This window comes from Choloepus didactylus, chromosome 4 (assembly GCF_015220235.1).
Source record: "Choloepus didactylus isolate mChoDid1 chromosome 4, mChoDid1.pri, whole genome shotgun sequence".
Classification (NCBI taxonomy): Eukaryota; Metazoa; Chordata; class Mammalia; order Pilosa; family Megalonychidae; genus Choloepus; species Choloepus didactylus.
In genome coordinates this window covers 183,972,972-183,997,209 of record NC_051310.1, presented here as the reverse complement: position 1 = coordinate 183,997,209, position 24,238 = coordinate 183,972,972, and the positions used below count along the sequence as shown (strand labels likewise).

General features: G+C 33.7%; 1 protein-coding gene across 2 annotated transcripts in view; it reads left to right on the top strand.

Moving 5' to 3' along the window:
• The window catches only part of MDGA2 (MAM domain containing glycosylphosphatidylinositol anchor 2), a 1,012,098-nt gene that overhangs the window by 738,059 nt on the left and 249,801 nt on the right, over positions 1-24,238 (top strand). For both annotated transcript variants that reach the window (XM_037834933.1, XM_037834934.1), the window contains one exon: positions 22,643-22,936. In XM_037834933.1, coding sequence (XP_037690861.1) covers positions 22,643-22,936 — 294 coding nt within the window. The remainder of the gene's footprint in view (positions 1-22,642; positions 22,937-24,238) is intronic.

Genomic DNA, 24,238 nt, shown 5'->3' with positions numbered 1-24,238 from the left:
TAGAATTTTAAACTGATTATTATAGATTTCTCTAGTCTAATGAGGACTGAATCCTATTTGTTAGTGCCAAAATTCACATTTAGAATTATAATAACTAGCAATAATTTACTGGAATTAAAGAAAGATTTGATAAATCTCATTAGCTGATGATGAATAAATTAGGGTATATTGTTTTAAAACTCTAATACCAGGACCCACCCTGACTCTTCTAAGTAACTAAAAAAATAGATGATTGGGATATGGTATCATCATCTAACATTTCAGAATTTTCTATTCATAGATGCCACTTCCAACCTACCAATAGTGATTGGGGAACAGAATAACAATAGCAGTAGCCATGAGGACTAGATATGTAGACTAACCTTTTGATAACCATTTTGCTGTATGCATTAGCAAAAGTTTTACAATCCTAAATCTTCTGGCATTAAAACAGTTATAATAGGATTTATTTTGCATGTGGAGTCTTGAAGTTTCATTTTATATTATGTCTTAAATCTAAACTATTTCTTTCAAGAGAGCAAAAACAGAAACAGAAACTAGACTGACCAATAGTGCAAAAAATCTTTTCCTCCAAATCTTCTTGCAAATGAATACACTTTCACTGTTAAAAGAGTCTCATAATCTTTTAAATTTTTCTCCTTTCTTGATGGATACCAGTGATGTTTGGAAAAGGGATTAAATAAAATTAGAAAGGCATTACAATTAGGATTCTGGTAGTATAATTGTGGGATATTTATGAGATCTCAATGTCTGTTTTTAAGTAAATAAAAATAAAAGATTCTTGGGGCAAATCCCCAGATACCTATGTTGTAGGTTGTATTTTTAAAAGATTTATAAATGTCTTAAATATTAGCACAGTTTTAAAATATGGATGGTATCTTATAGAATGCATAATACCCTTCATTTTATAGAAAGAGAAGTGGAGTCCAAAAAGCTTAGGTACTTTGTTCAACTTCCTAAACTACAACCTGACTTAAGCTTATGATCTCAAATTCTAAATCCAGTACAAGAGCTTGCAGCATGCTGTAAAATGCTATATCATCTTAGATTAAATGGATATTTTCCTTTACTATCCCAAGTGATTCTGACACTTGGTCACATCACATCACTTTAACAAGGACCTTGCATGAAAGGTTCACTGTAGTCATTTGCTAAAATATTCCAGAAGAGATTCAGGTCGCATTCTAGTTGGGTCATGTGGCCACATCCTGTGTTAAGTGTGGGACACAGGACTATCAGTGCCCTAGTCTAAGAATACCACAGCAGTGTTTGTTAAGATGTTAGGTTCCACCTGCAAGAGCCTCATATCCTACTCACAAAAGTGGGGAGAGGTCTTACTTTATGGCTAGTCAATGTACATAGCATGAACATTACTCATTTCACCAAGGAAAACCATTTTCAAAGTATGCTAGGTTAAAAATCTAGGGCAGCTCTAGATAATGATAGTTGCTTCATCCTATTTGTCTCAGGACTGCAGACCCATTGTCTAGACTTTAAAATGCTACCTAACCACACCTTTGGTGTAGCCCTAGGTAGCGTAATTTAAATATCTATAGCACCCGTAGATTTCAACTTTCCAACACAGACTTCTGGTTGTCTAGTATGATGGTATAAGAAACTCCAGGGTACCATTCTCTCACAGAATTTTCAAGCAAGTATCAAAAACAGCCTTAGGTATCTTCCTCAAAACTCCAGAAAACAGGTAAAGAGTTGCAATAATTGTGCAAGTGCTGAATCAAGAAAATGCTGCCATAAAAATGGTAGGAGAAGCTCCTGGTGTCCTTGCTGGCCCCTCCCCCACCTCATGTCTGGCAGGGTTTAGAGCAATCCTGTTCTTCCATTGTGGGTCCCTGGCCCTGTTCTGAAGGGAAGAGAGAAAACCCTATATATATACTAGGGTGTATGTATCTCAGAACACTCTCTTGGGTATCATCCTGAAAGACAAAACCAAGAAACTTGTTTCTGGCTTCCTGTCCCAGAACTTGCCCAGCAGGCAGAAGCAGTTTGCAGACAGCTAAAGCAGTGTAAGAGACAATTAAGACAAAACATCTTAAGGGAAAAAATTAAATGCTTTAAATCATAAAATAGAGCACCTGGGAGGTGGAGAAAGTTTATTTCATAGGGAATAGAGGGACATTCAGATTCCTGTGAATAGGGGAATTCCTAAGGAGTGAGAAAAAACCCAGGACAGGACAGGCTCAGAAAAGACAGGAGGACCTTGTTCTTCATTCTGCTTTGTGCTAATCTTCTTGGTAAGAGATCCAATCTCTGAAGAAGAGCACCAGCAATACAGAGCCAGTTTTCAAAGATTGTGAAAAGTGATTTTGCCTTTTTGTTGTTGTTGTTTGTTTGTTTGTTTCGTTAGCTCCTGACCAGGTTATCTCTATCATGTCACTAGCTGAATGCAAACTTAAGGAACAGACATCTCAGGGCATAAATACCAGAGTTAACATATTAAATATTAAAATGTACAACGTGCATCAAAAGATTGCAAGACAAACAAAGAAACAGGAAGTGTTGGTACATCCATAGGAACAAGATAAAAATTCAGAAGCCATCAGTGAGGAAACCTGACTTTGGAAATATTAGACAAAGGCTTTTTAAAAAATGATCTTCAGTATGCTCAAAGAGATAAAGGAGAACACAGAAAAAGAACTAAAGGATATCTGAAAAATGATGCATGAACAATGAGCACTCAGTAAAGAGAAATTTTTAAAAGGAACCAAACAGTAATACTGCAGTTGAAGACCAAACTAACTGAAATAAAAAAATTCCTAGAAGGTTTCAACAGCAAATTACAGCTGGCAGAAGGAAAAATCAGTGCACTCAAAGAGAAACAATTAAAATGATTCTGACTGAGGAGCAGAAAGAAAAAAAGAATGATAAAAGTGAATAGAGACTAAGAGACATGTGGGACATGATAAGCATACCATATATGAATTATGGGTGTCCCAGAAGAAGAAAGAAAGAAAGGGGCATAAGGAATATTCAAAGAAACAATCACAGAAAACTTCTAAAATGTAGTGAAAGACATGAATATACATATTCAAGATGCCCAACAAATCCCAAACTGGATAAAACAAAAAAGAACCATAGCCAGATATGTAGTAGTCAAACTTTTGTATGCCAAGGACAAGGAAAGAGTTCGGAAAGCTGCAAGAGAATAGTAACATGTTAGGAACAAGTGAGACTCAATGATATTTAGTGCCAATTTCTCATCAGAAACCATGGAGGCAAGAAACCAGTGGGATGAAATATTAAAAATACTGAAAGAAAACAAGTGCCAACCAAGAATTCTTATATCTAGTGAGATAGTTGTTGAAAAATTAGGGAGAAATTAAGACATCCGTAGATAAACAAAAGCTGAAGGAGTTCCTCACCGCTAGACCTGCCCTGAAAGCAATGCTAAAGAGTTCTTTAGATGCAAAGAAAGGACACTAGTCTGTGGATCAAAGTGTTATTAAGAAGTATGGGTAATTATAAATGCCAGTACCATTGTTTTTTTTTCTCAGCTTCTAAATAAAATACTATACAATTTATTGACTTTACAAGAGAAATTGATTGGTTCATGGTTTCAGAGGCTAGAGGGCTTGCTTCCTCCTGGGAAGCAATCTTTAGAATTTCTTGCTTTTTTGGTCAGATGGCAAATCAATGAGCATGGCAGTTTCTTCTCCTTTCTCTTCTGGGTTCCACTGACCTCCCACTTCTGGCTGCTTCCTATTGCAGTTCTTTCTTTATCAGAACTTCATTCTGCTTCTAAATATCTCCAATTATCCAGATGAAAACCCAACTTGATGCAGTTAGGCCACACCTTAACTGAAATAACATCTTCAAGAGATCTTATTTATAAAGGGCCCACACCCACAGGACCAAGCATTAACACATGAACATAGCTTTGTGGGGATGATTACTTCTCCAACACCTATTGTATTTTCAGTATACAAATCCACTTTTTAATTGCATTGGTTCTAAAATGCAAATGCATAAAAAGTAATGCCATATTCATGCTTTGGAGAATACAAAGTATAAAGTTATAATTTGTAACAAGTGCAACAAATGGGTTGGGGGTTAGAGGTTTATAGAGACAGTGTTTGTGTATGCCATTGAAATTAGGTTGGTATCAAATCAAATGTGATTGTTAATAGATTTAGGACGCTAAATTTAACCCCATAGTAACCACAAAGAAAATATATTAAAAGTATACACAGAAAAAAATGAGAAGGGACTCAAAATGGTATACTGCAAATAATCAAATAAATATGAAAATTGGCATTAAGGGAGAATTGAGGGGGGGAAAAGTGGGTAAGATTACAAAGACCAAATAGAAAAATGACAGAGGAAAGTCCTGCATTTTCAGTAGTTACTTTAATTGTAAGTGGATTAAACTTTCCAGTCAAAAGGTGGAGATTGACAGACTGTATAAAAAAGCATGATCTGACAATATACTGTTTAGAAGAGATTTGATTTAAATTCAAAGACATTAGTGGGTTCAAAGTGAAATAATGGGGGGGGGGGAAACATTTATACCATGCAAGTAACAATCAAAATTGAGCTAGGGTAGCAATACTAGCCTCAGATAAAATAGATTTTAAGTCAGAAGATGTTATGAGGGACAAAGAAGGTGACTATATACTGATAAATGGGTCAAATTAAGAAGACATAGCAATTACAAATTATATGCACCTAATAGCAGAGCTCTGGAATACAGATATTCACAGATTTGAAGGGAGAAATACTGGTTCTTCATTAATAGTAAGAAACTTCAACAAACCACTTTGAATAATGGATAGAACATCTAGAAATTACATCAATAAGGAAACAGAAGACCAGAACAAAACTATAAATCACCTAGACCTAGCAAACATATATAGAATGCTTAACCCAACAGGGGCAGACTACACATTCTTCTCAACTGCATGTGGTTGATTCTCCAGGGTAGATCATATGTTAGGTCACAAAACAAGAATCAATAAATTTAAAAATACTGAAATCATGCAATGCATCACCTTTGACCACAATGGGATGAAACTAGAAATCAGTAACAGAGGGAGAACTGGAAATTCACAAGTATGTGGAAATTAAACAATGTACTCTTAAACAACCATTGGGTCATAGAGGGAATCACAAGGGAAATTAGGAAATATCTTGAGGCAAAGGAAAACGAAAGCACAACATATCACAATGTATGGGATGCTGCAAAGTGGACTTTCTAGAAGGGAAATGTATAGCTCTAAATGCTTATATTATAAAAGAAGAAAGATCTTAAATCAGAAACCTAACCTAACAAGTTAAGGCTTTAGGAAAAAAAATAAATAAAAAAAATAAACCCAAAGAGAGCAGAAGGAAGGAAATAACAGAGTAGAGTGAAGATAAACAAAATAGAGAATTAAAAAAAAGAGAGAAGCAATGAATCCAAAATTCTTTCTTTGACAACATCAATAAAATTGAAAAATCTTTAGCTAGACCAATAAATAGAAAGAGGGAAAAGATACAAATAACCCAAAATCAGAAATGAAGGGAGGATATTACTACTGACCTCATAGAAATAAAAAGGATTACATGAGAATGCTATAAACAACTGTACATCAAAAATTACATAACCTAGATGAAATGGAAAAATTCCTAGAAATACATAAACCACATACACTGACTCAAGAAGAAATAGAAGATTTCAGCAGACTAATAAGTACAGAGATGAAATCAGTAAGCAAAAACCTCTAACAAGAAAAGCCCAGGACAAGACAGCTTCACCAGTGAAACATTCAATAATTAATCCCACTTCTTCCCAAACTCTTCCAAAAAATTCAAGAGCAGGGAACATTCACTAACACATTCTATGAAGCCAACATATCACCCTAGTAATAAAGTCAGATAAAGATAACACAAGAAAGAATCAGGTCAGTGTCTCTCATGGATGTAGAAATAAAAGAGCCCTCATCAAAATTTAAATGTTTTGTGCATCTAAGTCCTTTATCATGAAAGTAACAAGAAACTTCCAGAATGGGAGAATTTGGAAACCACATATCCAATAAGGGTTTAATACCCAATATGTGCAATAAATCCTACAACTCAAAAATAAAAAGACAAACAACCCAGTTAAAAAATGGGCAGAAGACAATACACAAATAGCCAAAAAAAAAAAAAAAAAAACAAAACAAAACACACATGAAAAGATGCTCAACATCATTACCTATTAGGGAAATGCAAATCAAAATCACAATGACAACATTTCACAACCACTAGAATGGTAACTATATAAATTACACAAATACCGCCCCCAAAAAACACGTGTTGGAGAGGATGTGGAGAAAGAGGTACATAAATTCATCATCAGGGGGAATACAAAATGGTGTAGCTGCTGTGGAAAACAATTTGGCAGTTCCTCAGAAAATTATAGAATTACCATATATGACCCATCATTCCCACTTTTGGTGGCTTGAAGCTGTATATACCCTAGACAAACATGTCCTTAAATCAAATCCATTTCTGTGGTTGTAAACCCATTTTAAATAGGACCTTTAGATGAGACTACTTCAGTTAAGGTGTGATCCATCTCATTCATGATGGGTTTTAATCCTATTACTGGAGTCCTTTATAAATGGAATTGAATAGAGAGAGGGAGGTAGTCATGGAAGCAAGATGCTGAAATCAAGGAAACCCAGAAGAGAAAGGAGAGACCAACACACAACGCCATGTGCCTTGCCATGTGACAAAGGAGCCAAAGATCTCCAGGAGCCCATCTTCAGGAAGAAACCATTGCCTTGACAATGACTTAATTTGGACATCTCCCTGCCCTTAAACCATAAGCTAATAAATCCCCATTGTTTAAGCCAACCCATTTCACTATATCTTCTAGAAAACTAAACCACCACTTCTAGGTATGTACCCCAAAAAACTGAAAGCAGGTACTCGAATATATATTTGCACACTGATATTCATAGAGGCGTATTCACAATTGCTAAAAATGGAAGCAACCCAAGTGTCCATCAATAGATTAATCGATAAATAAAATGTGGTATATTTATATATATCATGGAGTATTATTCAGCTGTAAAAAGAAATGAAGTCTTGATACATGCAACAACATGGATGAACCTTAAAGACATCTTGTAAAGTGAAATAAACCAGACACAAAAGGACAAATATTGTATGATTTCACTAATATGAAATCAGTATAATAAGAAAAATCAGAGTTAGAATCTAGAAAATGTTACTAGTTAGAATCTGTAAAATGTTACTAGTGTCACTAGGGGGTTAAGTTAGGGAATAGGGAATTAAGACTTAAAATGTTCAAAGTTTCTATTTGGGATGATGGAAAAGTTTCAGTGTGGATGATAGTGATGGTAGCACAACAGTGTGAATGTAATTATCACCTCTGTATAGTACATTTTAATATGTTTAAAATGGGAAATTTTAGGCTTATATATACTATTTGAATAAAAAGTTTATTAGGACTGTACAACTTAGTGAATCCTAGTGTAAATATGTGCTATACTTAATAGTATAATTATACTAATTTGCTTAATCAATTGTAACAGTTACTACACTAATGCAAAATGTTAATGGCTGGGAAAACTGCATGTGCAATGGGATGTGTATGGGCTCGTGTATTTTCTGTATAATTTTTCTGTAAACCTAAAGCTATGAGCCTAGTTAAAAAAAATAAATAGCACACAAATGTAGATCACATTGTCTATAGGAAAATATCTTTGTAAAAACTTTTATACCAGTGTAATAAAAAAGCAAAAACCTGCATGAATTGTAAGCATTTAGCTTATGTTATACAACCAGCATCCAACTCAAGAAACCAAGCATTGCCCTATGCTGAAGTAATTCAAGGTAAATCACAGACCACATAACATGGAATAATTCTTTACAAAAAATTACCTATGATTTTTGGAATGTTTATTGTAATCCAGTTGCTGGGCTAAACACTTTATAATTAGTACATCAAGTCCTTAGGACACCATATGAAGTAGATAATGCTGTTATTCCCATTTTACAGTTGAGAAACTTGAGCAATAGAGTGCATAAGTAAGTCTCCTAGGCCTAACAGTTACCAAGTGGCTAAGTAAGGTTTTGAGCGTAGGTCAATTTTGGCTACCTAATTTGGATTCCTCACACAAAATACCCAGCTTCTCAATGAAATGAGCTCAAAAAATGAGATTTCAGACTCCTAGAGATATATGGGGGTAAATGTATTTTTGATGAGTGAGAGAGTCTTATCTCAGAAACCTCAAATCACATTGTATCTTCCTTCTCACTTTCTTGTAAGGAATTGGAAACTATGAAGTCCTGCTGCGTTAAAGTTAGCTAAGAAACTTAGGACTCAAGTTTCTTAGGGCAGCTTAGGAACAACTAAAAGCTTTAGAAAAGAGATATGGGTCGTGGTGATGATTTGCTGGGAGCAGGACGTGTTGATAACACTACACTCCTCTCAAATGCATGATAGGTAAAGAAATCAATTTCCCAACATTTATAGATATTCTCTCAGTAATAAAGACTAGATGAACAAAAGATGTGAAATAAGAAGAATATCATTATACTTTCTAAAAGGTACTATGCACACTATGAAATATATTGGTATTTTAAATATGTGAAGTAGAAATAATAAAATGACAAGCCATTCAAATATCTGTATCTAAAATGCATTTAGCCTGAATTATAGTCCACTATAAATGAAACACAAGTAGTACATTTTACCAAGTCTATCTAAATAGTACTTGTAAACAAAATATATTTAGTTGACATTTAAGCAGAAATATCCTTGCTGCAGAATAAAATGTAAAAAACATATTAATAAAATAGTACTAAACTCTATTCACACTCACATATTAACTCTGAATGAATTATGTACCATTCCAAAATTACGTGAGTTTTTATGTGGTTTTAAAATTAGGCCCATATATATATTGCAGCATCCTATATTTCTACAGACTGGCAAAATGGATCATAAAATGCAATCATACATCAGTAGAATATTTGTTAAAGTCTTCATGTTTTATAAGAAAACCCTCCTATTTTTTAAATTGATCAGTTATCTACTAACAATCTGTTAATTAAATCTCTTTTGCTTCAAAGAACATGTGGCGTGATCTGTTGATGGAACATTGTGTTCACTAGTCATTTTATTTTGCTCTTGACGAAGCATGAAAGAGCCAGCTTCATTTTATGTCAAGATGTTTATTAAAATGGTGGTAGTATCTATTTCCACAAGGACAAGGCATATTCAGTAATACACAATCAGTGGTGTAATTAGGGAATTTGTAAACCACAGGCATTGTCCAGAGTAATCATTTATAAGAGGCCTAATAATGTTACATGGGTTCTACAAGGAGAAGACAAAAGGCCTTTTTATTATAGAAGTAAATTGATTTTTCTTTCCTTTCTGTATCGAAGAGTTTACCACAGTGAGCAATAGTGGATTTGGAAAGTAAAATAAATTGCAGATTGCCTTAAAGCATCTTTCTTTTACTAGGCTTTCATAAAATGCATTTGATATATAATTTATGGCTTATCTTCCTTTTAATTTAGAATTAATTCACTCACAGGAAAGAAATAGTGTAATTAACATGATCAGACAGCTCCTTTTAATTCACTGGTCCCTGGTTTTCATGGCAACACCCTGACCTTTGTGAAAATGGACAACACTGACATTTTGTCAGCTTTATAAGAGAGGAATAGATGTACTTAGGAATGTCCAAACCTCATTAATTCATAGAAATAAAATTAGAACTTGGATATCTGTATTATGTGCTGTTTTATGATAATATCCCAAACACACAGGTAAAATTATCATGTCTAATGACAGACAAATGGAGCTTTCTTTCCTTAGATGGCTTTGGGGTATGCCTCTGACTATTTTGATAAGGAAGTTCATTCTCATTCTTTCCAAACTGTAATCGTCTTCAAATAGTGTCGTCATCTGAAATAAATATGTAGTTCCTAGACAGCTGACAATGGAAATAAAATTCATTTACATAAAACCTTTGTTTGTCCCTAAATGTGCTTGTGTCTGTGCTGGGTACTTGGGACATTAAAGGTATGGATTAAACAAAATTTATGCTTTCAATATAGAAAAATATGCATAACAATAAAAAATAAGGTCATTGACATCACACTTATAAAAAGCTGTGAAATAAAAACCTAATAGCAGCAAACTTACATTGGGCATTTACTGTATGCCAGACACTATTTTTAAGATATATGTATTATACTGTTTGATACTAAACTTAAGAAAAAACAAAACAAACAATCAAAAATGTGAAGTTTGTAAACCGAAACATAAGTTAAATGACTTTCCCAAGGTCACCTGGGTAGTAGGTGGTGGAGTAAGGATCTGAATCTAGACAAACAGATATGAGCTTTGTTCTTAGCAAGTATGTTATTCAACTCATATATTGTACTTTATAGGACACTCTTATGACATTGTACCATTTTACCTTTAAAATTTCATTGAATTCTCCTTTACATCAGCCTGTTGTTGCAGATGAGAAAACTGGGATAAAGAAGTTGCTTTGACAAGAGTGCAGCTAACAAGTGGGTTGGACTCTGAGCCCTGGTCAAATTTCCAATTTTATGCCCTTCAACCCTTCCAAATTTAGTACATTTGGGGAATCTACTTAATATGTCTACTAAAAAAAAGATGCTTTGATTAAAAAAAGAAAGTATAGGCAAATGAGGCAAATGGGGAGTTAATGTTTAAATTCTACAAAATTTCAATTTGGTTTGATGGAAAAGATTTGATAATGGATGGTAATGATGGTAGCATTGTGAAGGTAATTAATAGCACTGAATTATATATTTAAATGTGGTTAAAAGGGGATATTTTAGGTTGTATATGTTACTGGAATGAAATGAAAAAAAAAAAAAATAGGACTACAAAGAGTTAACCCTAATGTAAACATGGGCTATAGTTAATAGTTGTATAATTAGTAAAATATTCTTTCATCAGTTGTAACAAATGTATCACATTAATGCAAGGTGTTAGTAATAGGGTTGTATGTTGCAACTCTGTATCTTATGCATGATTTTTCTATAAACTTACAACATCTCTAATAAAAAAGACAAGTACAAGCAATCACCAGCCACTACGAATTCTACTGAAGGGCTCAAAAATGTGTGTTGAGTCAGAGTGCTAATTTCCATTTTCCCAGCCAGCTGCCACTGTGAAACAACCATCTCTCCTATCATACTGAATAAGAAAAATATTATACAGAGAATACTTTTATTCTACCATGTACTTATTTAAATTTTAAAATATAATAACAATTGAAAATTCTGGAAAAAGCACTGCTTGAAGACATGGCAGAGCAAGCAAAAGTATGCAAAAATTGGATGGGAGTCTATACTTGGAAGAAGGCATGGGTGAGTCTAACAGAAGTGTAGTTGGAGTTACAAAAGGAAAGGAGATAAAGAATTGGACAAAAGAATAATGGCAAAAATTTTCTCAAAGTTAGTGAAAATCATGAATTTACAGATTCAAGAAGTCCAGCCAACCCTAAGTGGGATAGTCAACCTGCTGAAAATCAACAATAAGCAGGAAAATTTAAAAGCAGCCAGAGATAAATGACACATTAAAAATAGGTGACCCAAAAGATTGCAGACTTCTCATATGAAAGAATGGTGGGCATAGGATAGTGGAAATGCACTTAGTGCTCAGATTACCAAAAAAAAAAAAAAAAAAAAAAAAAAACAGTCAAACCAAAAATGTTTATCTGTTGAAAATAACTCTCAAGATTGAAAACAAGATTTAGACTTTTCCAGATAATCAGAAGTTAAGGTAATTAATCAGAGGCAGACTTGCTCTATAAGAAATGCTGTAGGAAATTCTTCAGGATACATGAAAATGATACTATATTGAAACCCAGATCTCCAGGAAGGAATGAAATGCACTGAGATGTTCTCTATCCTAAGAGGGGGTTGCCAGTGCATTTGTCGAAATTTATCATCTGGTATATTTAAAATATATGCATTTCATTGTATGCAAATCAAAAACAAATATCGAGTATATGCAAATAACTATATTATTCCAGTTTTACTCTGCATCATACAAAATATACCAAAAATAAAATGGAATTTGATTAACAGTATAGCGTTAAATTGAGGAATTGGTTCTCTAATTCCCAGAAATGTTTATAGGTTGCTTATATCTTAGTCAAATAACCTCATTATATCTTAGTGATTAAACATCTTCTTTGTTGTTTTGATTCTTGTAATACCCCTTTCTTGTTAAAAAATAAAACAAATGTTTCTTTTACAGAGTCCATATTCCTTCCAACATTCTCAGTCAAGTCCATATTCCTTGCTTTCTAAAATATTATGATAATTTGAGTCACTGGCAGGCTGAATTATCTAGCTCTTATTTATTTATTTAGTTCTTTCAGGCGAAAAAAAAATGTTTTGTACATGTGAAACTTTACATACCTAATCAGTGACCATTATTCACTTATGTATTTCAGTGCAAGAGAAAAATATACAATAAATCAGAGAAAGGAGGCTAAAAAAAAGATACCCTTTCATATTTTGTCCTAAAGGGGTCAGTAGAAAATTGTTTTGTTGATAGAGACTTACCTTAATGATTCTGGAAAATATTTAATTATAAGCTTAAGTTTAAAAAGTAAATTATGTAAAGATAATAACAATTCAAGTCACTTGAAAGCTTAACCTAACCTTACCATAAGGTCCCATTCATTTATGTGTTCATGAGGCAGCAAGAATAGAACCTATGTTTACTTGCAACCGGTCCCGTATTTGTGTTGCAAGGAAAATATGAATATCACACAGAGAATGATTTTCTATTTTGTTCTTTCTTCTCAAACTTGTGTTCAACTGAATCCCTCAGAGACTATTCTTGTGCCATAGCAACACCTGCTGGGAAAGGGAAGTTGGCACATCTACAACTGTTGCCTGCCAAACCCGTTTTCCTGATTGAATGGCACTGCATGTCCTCTACCCTCCAATACCGAACCCTTCAGAGGTGCTACCCTCCAGGATCCTGCCTCTCCCCATATGTTTTCAAATAAATAACAATACCGTTCTAATAAGATTTTCCCCAACCCTTTCAAATACAAGCATCACTCTGTGTGTGTGTGAGCGCACACATGCACAATTTCCCTTAGAGTTTCCAAATGTAAATTCTGTGGTATTTTAACCTGCTCTTTCTTCCTGCTCTATGGCTGGATTTGTAAAAAATTTTCAATCATGTATTATTAGCATCTCTTGACTTATTATGGGTGAGTTAGTTATAAGGGTGTATCAGTGCAAAGAAACAAAACAAAACAAAACAAAAACACCTTACAGTTTTGATTCCAAGTGTGTGATAAGAGATGTAGTTGTGCTTATTCATATCATGGGCAAAAGCAGTAGCCTTAGCACCTGGGGTGAGGGCATATTTATAAATAAGTGCCTGTTTCATATATGATTTCCATTCTTTAAGGCTCTATTTAAGTTTCTTATTTTCTTAAGTCTTCCTTGATGTCTCTATCCTTTATGCAAGTTGTTCTGATTAGAGTATGGACATTACATTGCACAGACAACTAGACTTTTCTTTACTCTGAATGGAGGAAAATGTAGATAGCATGGACAAATGGCCCAATACTACCAAATGTTTCAAATGTTTTAGTAAATTATTTTTACCTTCCTATATTATTGTTGTGACTGAATCAAAATCTTGTAGAAGTGATGGAATTATAAAAACCTATTCATTCTTGGGTGGACTTTTTAAATTAAAAATAGAAAAGAGTTCATGTGTAAAAATTGATCCTGAATGAAATCACTGCCCTCCCCCCTACATGGGCTCTGACACCCAGGGGAGTGAATCTCCCTGGCAACGTGAAATATGACTCCCGGGAAGGAACCTAGACCTGGCATTGTGGGATGGAGAACATCTTCTTGACCAAAAGGGGGATGTGAAAGGAAATGAAATAAGCTTCAGTGACAGAGAGATTCCAAAAGGAGCTGAGAGGTCACTCTGGTGGGCACTCTTACACACAACATAGACAACACTTTTTAGGTTCTGAAGAATTGGAATAGCTAGCAGTAAATATCTGGAACTATCAAACTACAACCCAGAACCCATGAATCTTGAAGATGATTGTATAAAAATGTAGCTTATATGAGGTGACAATGTGATTGGGAAAGCCATATGGACCACATTCCCCTTTGTCTAGTTTATGGATGGATGAGTAGAAAAATGGGGGAAGGGGAAAAAAAAAAAAAGGCACCCAATGTTCTTTGTTACTTTAATTGCTCTTTTTCACTTTAATTTTTATTCTTATTATTTTTGTGTGTGTGGTAATGAAAAAGTCAAAAATTAATTTTGGTGATGAATGCCCAACTATATAATGGTACTATAAACAATCGAATATATTCTTTGTTTTGTATGACTGCATGGTATGTGAATATACCTCAATGAAATGAATAAAAAAAAAGATCCTGAAATTCACACTTTGTTATTAAACATAGGATAATCAAGATGTGATTACACATGAATAGTTTTCCTAATTTTGTTGCTTAGTAATCTTGATTGGTGTGCTATCAATCAATCAAGAATTTATTAAGCACTTCTAAAACGTCTATGGGGAGGGAGATTCTGAGGGAATAGAAAAAACCTGGTCCTGAAATTAAAACATTCTAGTTACATGTATATAAGAATCACGTTTTGTAACCACATAATAATGTAATGTGAAGACGGTATGATTCAGATAAGTGGAAAATACATAAGAGATAGAGACATCAAGGAAGACTTAAGAAAACAAGAAACTTAAATAGAGCTTTAAAGAATGGGAAAGTGTTAGATGGATATGATTACGGGCAAAGTCATTCCTTGTGGGAAGGAAGGAAATCAAGGAGTTAACAATGAGCCAAGTGTTTTAAGTAAACCAAAAGACTAACCTAAATTGAACAGAAGCATTTATGGCTTAATAAGGTTTGACAGGTAGGACAGCAAACAAGCAATGGAATTTAGACCTTCTATTCTGGAATATGGGGAGCTATCGAAGATGTTTGAATAGTAGGGTGACATGATTTTTAAGAAAGATTAATTCAGAAATTGTAAGTAAGATTTTGCAGAGGAGAAAGAGTAGTCAATTAGTTTTAGTAATTCATTTATATGGAAGGAGATTATATTCATCTATGCCTCAGGGTAGCTCTGCATATTTTAAAACAACAACCACAAAAAAATCTACATACTGTATATAATGTAATTCACCATATTCCCTTTTTGGATTCTTACAAACAGGAATTGTTTCCAGTAAGTATCCAGTAGCAACCTTTATTCCTTTAATGAGGAATGAGATGCAGTGTTGGCTGTCTTTCATCAAACACTGTATGTTACCAGCTATAGTTTCTTAAAGGAAGGAAACACAAACAGATCCACTAATAAGTGAGGAATCTTTAGTATTTGGATTTCTTTTGCTGTCCTGAACATCTTTAAAACATACCTTGCTAATTTTTTTAAATTGATATGTGATTATTAACTATACTGAAAATAGATCAATTTCATTTGATTAAAAAGTATTCTTGGAACTTGGATTGGAATTATTTATAAATTGAAATAAATTCTTGAATTTGTCCATTACCCTATGAATATTTTCCAATGCCATAGAGGATTTCATTCTTTGAAGTTTTCTCTATTAAGGCAATTATTCACCTTGACAGTGTTAGTATGTTAAATCAGCTGTGAGGTGGGTGGTAATTAGAATATTTCCAATAATAGTGCATGGAGGTTTTAAAGAGTTGATTACAGTGATAACATCATTCTCACTCACCTTGGATATTTTCCTTGAGTGGAAGAGAAGTAGTTTCAACAAGCATGCTGACAACCTCACTTACTGCATGGCCTACCTTACTTCTTCCATGGCCCATTGTAAGATGTCATTATTGGTGTGTTGTTGATAATCATTGCAATTACAGATTAGTTATTTGCTTCTATGCAAAATATAGTATTTTTTGATTTCTCAAAATCTCAATATCTGTATGTATCCATGTGTGTGCTTCATGCATATGAAGCTAATCTATAATGTGGTAACAAAAATGAGATTGGGAATTGCTGATGCTGACACAGAGCACTCAAGTGTGATAGAATATTTTTCTTCTAAAAATATAGTCTGAAATAAGGTTGTTGATTAACTTAAAGTCTCTGAGTAGATTACCAAGGCTGAATTTCAAAACAAATCATCAGTATTTTTTTAAGAATCCACCTATTATTTTGGAAGACTGAAATAATTATATACAATAAGTATGTTTCATTTGGATTAGTTATATCTAAAAATTCAGTATTTATCTCATTCTTTCTTTTTTATTTTTGATTGTAAGATCTGGTCAGCATCAGAATTCTTGAATTCTGTCATTAGGGGTCACTTTCATAAACACACACTTTCTTTAAAATCTTGTTCATTATTTTATGTTTTGAATATTGATAGTGTATTTCACTCCAGAACATACATATCTGTTATAAACTATTTCTCCCACAAATTCAAGTATAATTGAACAGGTGCCATACTTATTTTAGGATTCTTGAAAATCTGAGTCTGGCTGTCCTAGAGACAATTCTACAATTAATTAGTTTATATTAGTTTTAAATTAAAAGAATTTTATATTTTATTTCAACATCTATTTTAAGTGAACTGTAAATATTTATAGGTTTTAAACTATTAAGACCATATTAAGCATATCCTGAACATATTTCAGCCAGCATGATATTTTTCCACATATTTCAGATGAACTAACCTACATTCTTTGGAAAAAGGAAAATAAAGCAGTTATTTTCTGAGTAAAAACTAAAAATTAAACTTCCTCAGGTACTCTCCCAATGAAGAAATGAAAACATTTTCATTTTTTATACTTATTTTATTTTATAGTCTCTGATACTATGGAAGAGTTGACAGATAACCAATTTGTTCAAATTGTTTATATATTTGCTTTTGGAATGAGAAACTTCAGTGTCATCAGGTTTTTGAAGTTGTTCTGATTATAGCATCTCCCACGGTAGCATTTCAGACAAGAAAAATCAAAGTAAGAACAGTGTATTGACTGTGTGTCAGAGAATTTATCTTTGTGTTTTTATTAGGAAAGACTTTTTTTCTAGCAAGTACATTATGAATGAATGTGCATCTCACAAGGTGCAGACATTTCAGCTTTTTTCAGGTGATATAAGTTTTTGTTGTGAGACTTGGTATTTTAAGAAAAAAATTTATTTTGATTAGCAAAAGGAAATAAAAATCACTATGACAAAATTAAATGGCATGTCTTCAAATTGCCCCTTTCCTCTCTTTCCTTGTTTTGTTTTTCGTTTGTTTGTTTGTTTTATTCACAGCTTAACGTATCCAAGTCTTTAAAAAAAAGGAGAAAGAAAAAGAAAACAGAAAGAACCCTTTTTTTATTCCAGCCTTTCACATCTCTCCCTCCTAATCTCAAGATTCACTGACTCTGAAATCCATGCTAACTTAATAAATATATTTTGCAGAAGACACTGCTACTTGTATAAGCTAATAATTGTAGAAATATTTGAATTCATTATTTATTTATCACTTTTATTCTAAAATGTGCATGATTTGTATCTATTATGTTCATTTATGTTATCTGTTACATTCTTAGCTTTTTTTCTTCCTGTCTCCCTCCCTTCCTTTCTTGCTATCCCTCCCTCCTTTCCTTCCTCATTTATTTCATGACTTCCTGTTCTGTGCCAAGTAGAGTGCTAGGCTTTAGAGATAGAGAAATTAGTAAGGTAGTCTGTACTCTCAAGGAGATGACTGTCTTTTCTCCCAGGGAGATGGGAGAAAAATATAGGGCAAAACAACACATACAGGATAGACAACATCATTTGTGGTCAAGAGTGAGCAACTAAGTCAACCTGGGGGTAGGCAAGGTTGTGTATCACACCGTGCTAATATTTGAACTGAGTCTTAACAAATGGGGCTGGCAGGGGGACTGGAAGACAGCAAGGACAAGTTGCTGAACAGAGGGAAGAACTGTTTGTTCAAGATGTGAAGTTTTGCCAGTTGATGAAACTGCTAGTAAATGAGTGTTACAGAGGCGAGTAACTCTAGAGGAGCATTTCCTAGAGTACAAACATTGTCCAGAACACCATTTCCAGTTTTTGTTATGAAAAATGGCAGAATTCTCATCGTTTGAGTTTGGAAAATGAATTGATATTTTATATTCCTCTGGACTTCTTGGAGCCTTTAGTATGCTAATATGTATTGATATATTGTATAAAAGTGGAAATGAAGGAAAATATGGAAAAAGAAAAAAATTTACCAACAATCCCACATTTAGAGACAGCGATAGTTAGTGTTTTGGTATTGCTCCTTCTAGGCCTTTATTCGCCTAAATTTTTCCCAATCTAAGTGTTTTTCTCTTTCATAAAAAAGATTTTTCCCATGTTCCAACCCAGCTTATCCCCAACACCAAAGGACATGCCAGGCTTGGAGTTAGACATGAGTTTAATAGGACTGATTTATAGGAGCTATGGCTCCACAGTGGCAGCCAGCTGGGAAAGATGGAAGTTAGCACTCCACAAAAACAAGGGGTTCCAGGGAGTGGTTTATAAGAGTTAGGACAAGGAGGGTGTGAGAACAGAGTTTTGGCAGGGTCTTGTGACACAAGGGTATGGAGATTTGTTATCAACAGTGATCAGGGGAGGGGATGCTTTCTTTACAATATAGTTTTTCCTCCCCCGGGGAGATCTGATGACTTTTAATGTCTGTCCTGGTCAAGTCGGTGGTTACATGAAATCACTATGGAGGGAAGGGGCCCAGACCCTGGGTGCCCACACCCCATATAAGTGTTTTTCTCTTCCTTGAAAAATCATTGCTCAACTACCTTGTTTTAATTTGAACATCAGGTGTAAATTTTTTACTGAGTTCCTATTATGTGCCACAGAGAATGCTGGATGCTGACAATATAAAATAGAAACATAGTTCCCCCAAAAAGCTTCTTGTTAACTTTTATTGGCATATAATTTTCCATGTAAAAATTGGATACCACTGTCTTTGCTGCTTGGTAACATGTTTTACTCAATAACAGTAGTCACAGCTATTCATACTATTCACTAACATGTTTTTGTCACTTAATATAAATATCTTTATCAATAAATGCAGGTAGACTGCATCATCATTTTAAAAGGCTTTGTCATATTCTATTGTGTTTCTGTGCCACAATTTATTTAATAAATCCATTAAACTGGTTTCAATTTTTTTTTTTTATTACAACAGTATTGAAAGAAGCACTCTCACTGAGGTTTTTAGTCTTCATGTGACATGAACAGAATTGTGTTTGTGATGATGAAGTTTATGAAAGGGTAGCAGGAGGCCTGGAAGAATTAGACTGATGACAGAGAGATCAGTAAGGAAGCTGTCACAAGAAAAGAAAATGATGAATTCCACTAAAAAATCTGCCCATGGCCATGAAAAGAAATCAAAGGATATGAGAGACATGTTTAATAGAGAAACAACACGATTTGGTGACTGATTAAAAGAGATGCGTAATAAGAAATGATGCGTCAATGAAAATGCTATAGCTTCTAATTAGGAGATGGGATGTGCTGATAATTAACTACTAACCAAGTCAATAAATAGATGATGCTTAGGTTTGGGGAGGTTGAAAGAATTGTGGAATATAGAAATAGGATGCAAACATAGGCTGGAAGAGCTGTGGGGTAAAGTTGGAATTAATATTATAAAAAATAAAACAAAAAGAAATTGAAGAGAACATGATTCCCAAAGGAAGCAGTTGGAGTCAGGAGAAAAGAGAGTTTAGTGTAGAATTCTAAAGACTGGAAAGTTAAGTGGTATGCAGAGAGAGAGAGAGAGAAAGAAGCCTACCAAAGATGTAGGCAGGTAAAAGGTATTCTTGGGCAAGGAAGTTGTAGAGAAAGGATTAACTTATTTCAAGATTTAAGAAACCTCATAGAAGAGTTGGAACTTAAACTGCCTTTTAAGATTTGCTATTTTGTAAAACCTGGACTAAGTTATTCAAAATCTATCTTTAATTTACCTAGATTAAAACTAAGGTAACATTTCTTTAGTTTTGAGATTAGGAAGGGGGAAAGTTTAATAAATTCATAACATCAATTTACAAAAGGGGGCTTTTGAACTTTTTATCATGAAAGACTTCTCGAAAGTTGAACTTGTCAAAGATCTATTTTGGTAAGAATGACCTAATACAATGATCTTTAAATATCATTCTTATTAAATCAGGGAGCAAATACTTTCATTTGGCACCACTTCCGACATTCACTTTTTACTATTTATTCCTATAATCAGAACATGAACCACCTTGGGACTCATGAAGTGCAAATTCTTAGCTTCACAAATGAAGAAATTGATTCTCAGAATGGTTAAGGTTGGCCAAATTAATGTGGCTTCTTGGAAGAGATGAGGATTAATTTATAATTCCTTTTAATTTATTTCACATAGATTTATCAACATTTGGATATTTATTTGGTTTGGTTATCTTGCTAGCAGTTTTGACATATATGGTGAATCTTCTGCTACATATATTCTGCTCTATACTACCTCATATTATCACCACCTCATCTCTTTTATATTGCTGTTCAGAAAGTGATCAAGAGATGGGCAGTGAAAATTGTCCATAGGAGCAGAACAGTCATGAGAAAGAGGAAATCCCAGGGTTAACCTCATAATTCTTCATTCCATATATCATAGTTTAGTGATGCCTACTTTGGGGTCCTGTCTCTATGTTGTCTATCTGATATAAATTGACCTCAATTAATTCTGTTTCTACTCTTACTAGTACTATAATCTGGGCTAGAATATTTAACCACTCTTCTTCTCAATGCTCGTATCTGTTAATTGTAATATTAATATTTGACCCTTAGGATAATCAAGGGAATTAAATGAAAATGTAAAATCTCTAACCATGCCTGCCAAGTAGTAGAATCATAATAAATATTAAATACTGAGATCATTCTGTTATTCTGCTTGCTTTCTCAAGGAAGGCGAATACATGTTGCAACTTCATTCCAAATCTATTGTTACAAGCTGCTTCTTAGAATTGCATCACCTGTGGCTCACTTCAAAAAAGAACAGATTATTTCACAATTTAATCATTTATGCTTACAAGAAAAAATTATTTAACTGAAGAATTTAACCATTAATGTTTGCTAAAATGCAGCCATTTTAGAACATATGTTCTCTTAATGTTAATTCCCAGAATGTATATGTCTACTTCAAGAGATGCTGTTTAATGACATTTCATATTTTCTAAAGTCTACCATGCTATGCATTATACTACTAGGATTATTTTAAATAAGCAAAGGAAAGGTTTAAATGAAAAAAGTACACATGAAGATACTTAAATAACAAGATAATTAATTCTCATATTACTTGAGACTTGAATTTATTTTTCTTTATAAGAAGAGAAAAACATTTCAATATTAGTTGAAAAATAATTAAAAAAATTATTTGTGATTTTGTATCTGAGCACTGGAGTACTGTAATGCTATAAGGGAGAATAAATATTTTGCTTTTGCATCCATATGCAGTGCTACCATCAAAGGGAGCATATGGCACTTAACAAAAAAGGAAGAAGTTAGTCATATGTTTCTGGTTATTCTTATTTTTGACATTCTAATTTAGCCCACACTTTTTGATCATTGCTCTATGGCATAAATCCATTTGGTTTCATATACATACGTATAAGAAATAAAACTCTAAATCAAACAGGTGATGTTTGTAGGTAAAAATATTGAATAGTACTTCCCTTTCGCTCATTCAATTTACTCACTGAATCTTAACTTGAATATATTCTAGCACAGTAAAGTAAGTTCTGGTAAAATGAATCTAATTTTATCACAAATGTCCTCAGCAAGATTAGAAATTAGCTTTACTTGAGAATATTCCAATTCTTAAATTTATTGAAATATATACATTTTTAAAAATCACTTTAAAGTATGTTTATAGAGATATTGGCAATATCATTAGAAACTGTTTACCTCAAAATATTTTAAAGTGAAATTATAAGAAGTTCAAATGTCAAAAGAATTTAAAGTCCAAAGGAGAAGATTGCCAAATAGGGTGGACTTATCATAAACTGTTCCATTCCATTCCTACTAGGGAGCTAACAAACCCTATGCTTATAATTTTGTCCACAGTTTTTAAACCAGAATCAAAACTTCTGGTTTTATATCAGAGGTTCTTCTTTTCCTTTTCTATTATTTGCATTTACTGTGTCTTCTAAATCTACATTCATTGCACATCCCTTTCTTATAGCATCCTTGAGAGAGAACAGCCTAAGAAGCAGAGGACTGAAAAGCTGAATCCTACCCTCAGCAAGAAGGATTACTCTTCTTTGAAATGCATATGTTAAGAAAACAGTTAATGGCTTATGATGAGAAGTCATTGAGCAGATTGTTCTTATGTTGATCATTCAGTTTCCAGTTTTACCCCTTATTTATTGTGCTGTTTGAAATCCTCATTTGGGAGCACTCTATCAAAATAATTCTGAATTATTTAAATGAGGGTATGTGCCATTTATTCTCAAGGTCTCTATAGTTTTTGTCATCTGAATTGTCACATTTCTTCAATCAGCAGAAATTGTTTCCTAATGATTTTCTGTGTTTGAATATACTTTACCAGTTTATACTAACCTTGAAAAATTTTCTTTTTCCCATTTCAAGTTCCACCCAATCTGACTGTTCCACAGGAAAAATCACCTTTGGTCACCAGAGAAGGAGACACAATAGAACTACAATGTCAAGTAACTGGAAAACCTAAACCCATCATCCTTTGGTCTAGAGCAGATAAAGAAGTCGCAATGCCTGATGGGTCAATGCAAATGGAGAGTTACGATGGAACACTGCGGATTGTGAATGTATCTAGGGAAATGTCTGGAATGTACAGATGTCAGACCAGCCAGTACAATGGATTTAACGTGAAACCAAGGGAAGCCTTGGTGCAGCTCATCGTGCAATGTAAGTAAATTCCTTCTATGTGTTTCTATTTGGGGACAGGAAAAAATGATACAGCTCTACTACTTGTACAATGAGGGGGTTTTTGGAATTGCATTAGGTTGATATATTTCTACATTATTGCTGTACAATTTAAACTATAATTTTCCCTATATCTTCTTATTAGTTGAGCTCATACCCACTAATAGAAAAGAGCTGTATTAGAGTATATGTGATGATTATGATGATTTATGTGACCAGTTAATATAACTGAGAAGTTAGAATTTAGGGGGTGATTATGATTACTGAATCATTATATAGATGTTCCTTTTTGCTTTCTGGAATATTAGAGTAGACAGAGGGAAATACCTGACATCTCTGAACTGTAATCCAGCTGCCTTGATCTCTGATAATGATTGTATAGCTATCGTCTTGTGACCCTGTTATTGTAAAATCCTGTTGACTGACCCTCACTTTTCCTTCCTTTATGTATTTTTTCACTTTAGAAACTTGTAATCACAAGGGCAACCCCCTAATGCTAATGGAGAAACTTGAATCAACTAGGAACTAACCAATAACTTGGTTCTAGAACAGTTTTCACTCCTTGAAATTTGTAAATTGTTTCCCCCTATACTTGCTATTGAAATGATAATAACCCCATCTCTCCTCTCTGCTTGTACTTGCTATTGAAATGGTAATGGCCCTATCTCCCCTCATTTGAATCCATAAAAATCTCCAATTCTTTAGACTTGAGGAGACAGATTTTTAGGCCATTAGTCCATCTGATATCGTGCTTCACACCTAGCAATAAGCTCTTTCTCTCTTTGAAACCCCAGTGTCTCAGGAATTGGTAATTTGAGTGCATCTGGCAGAGAACTCACAGTTTTGTCTGGTATCAGTTAATACCCCCAAATCCAACAATTCCAGTAGTTAAAAACTGGCACTGAAGCAAAGTGTAGACTGGAAGTAATTGCTAATTTGGATTATAATACTCTTTTCTTCTCACAGTTCCTGTTTCTACTTCAGGCAATTACATGTTCTTTGCCCAAATTATCCATCTATTTCAATGCACTCCCTTGCTTAATTTGTGGAGACCTAATCATTGAAATGCTTTGTTTGCATATTTAAAGTTGTGAGAGTGGATTACATAATTATCTATCAACATAGAGATAATTCAGGGACATCATAGGGCTGTATTTCTGTTTAACTTTCTTAACAGATAATTGTTTAACTTGTGCAATTTGAATAGGATAAATTAACTATTTTTACTGAAAGCAATTTTACAATTATAAAATTATTGTAGGCATCATGTACTTTGTATTTGCT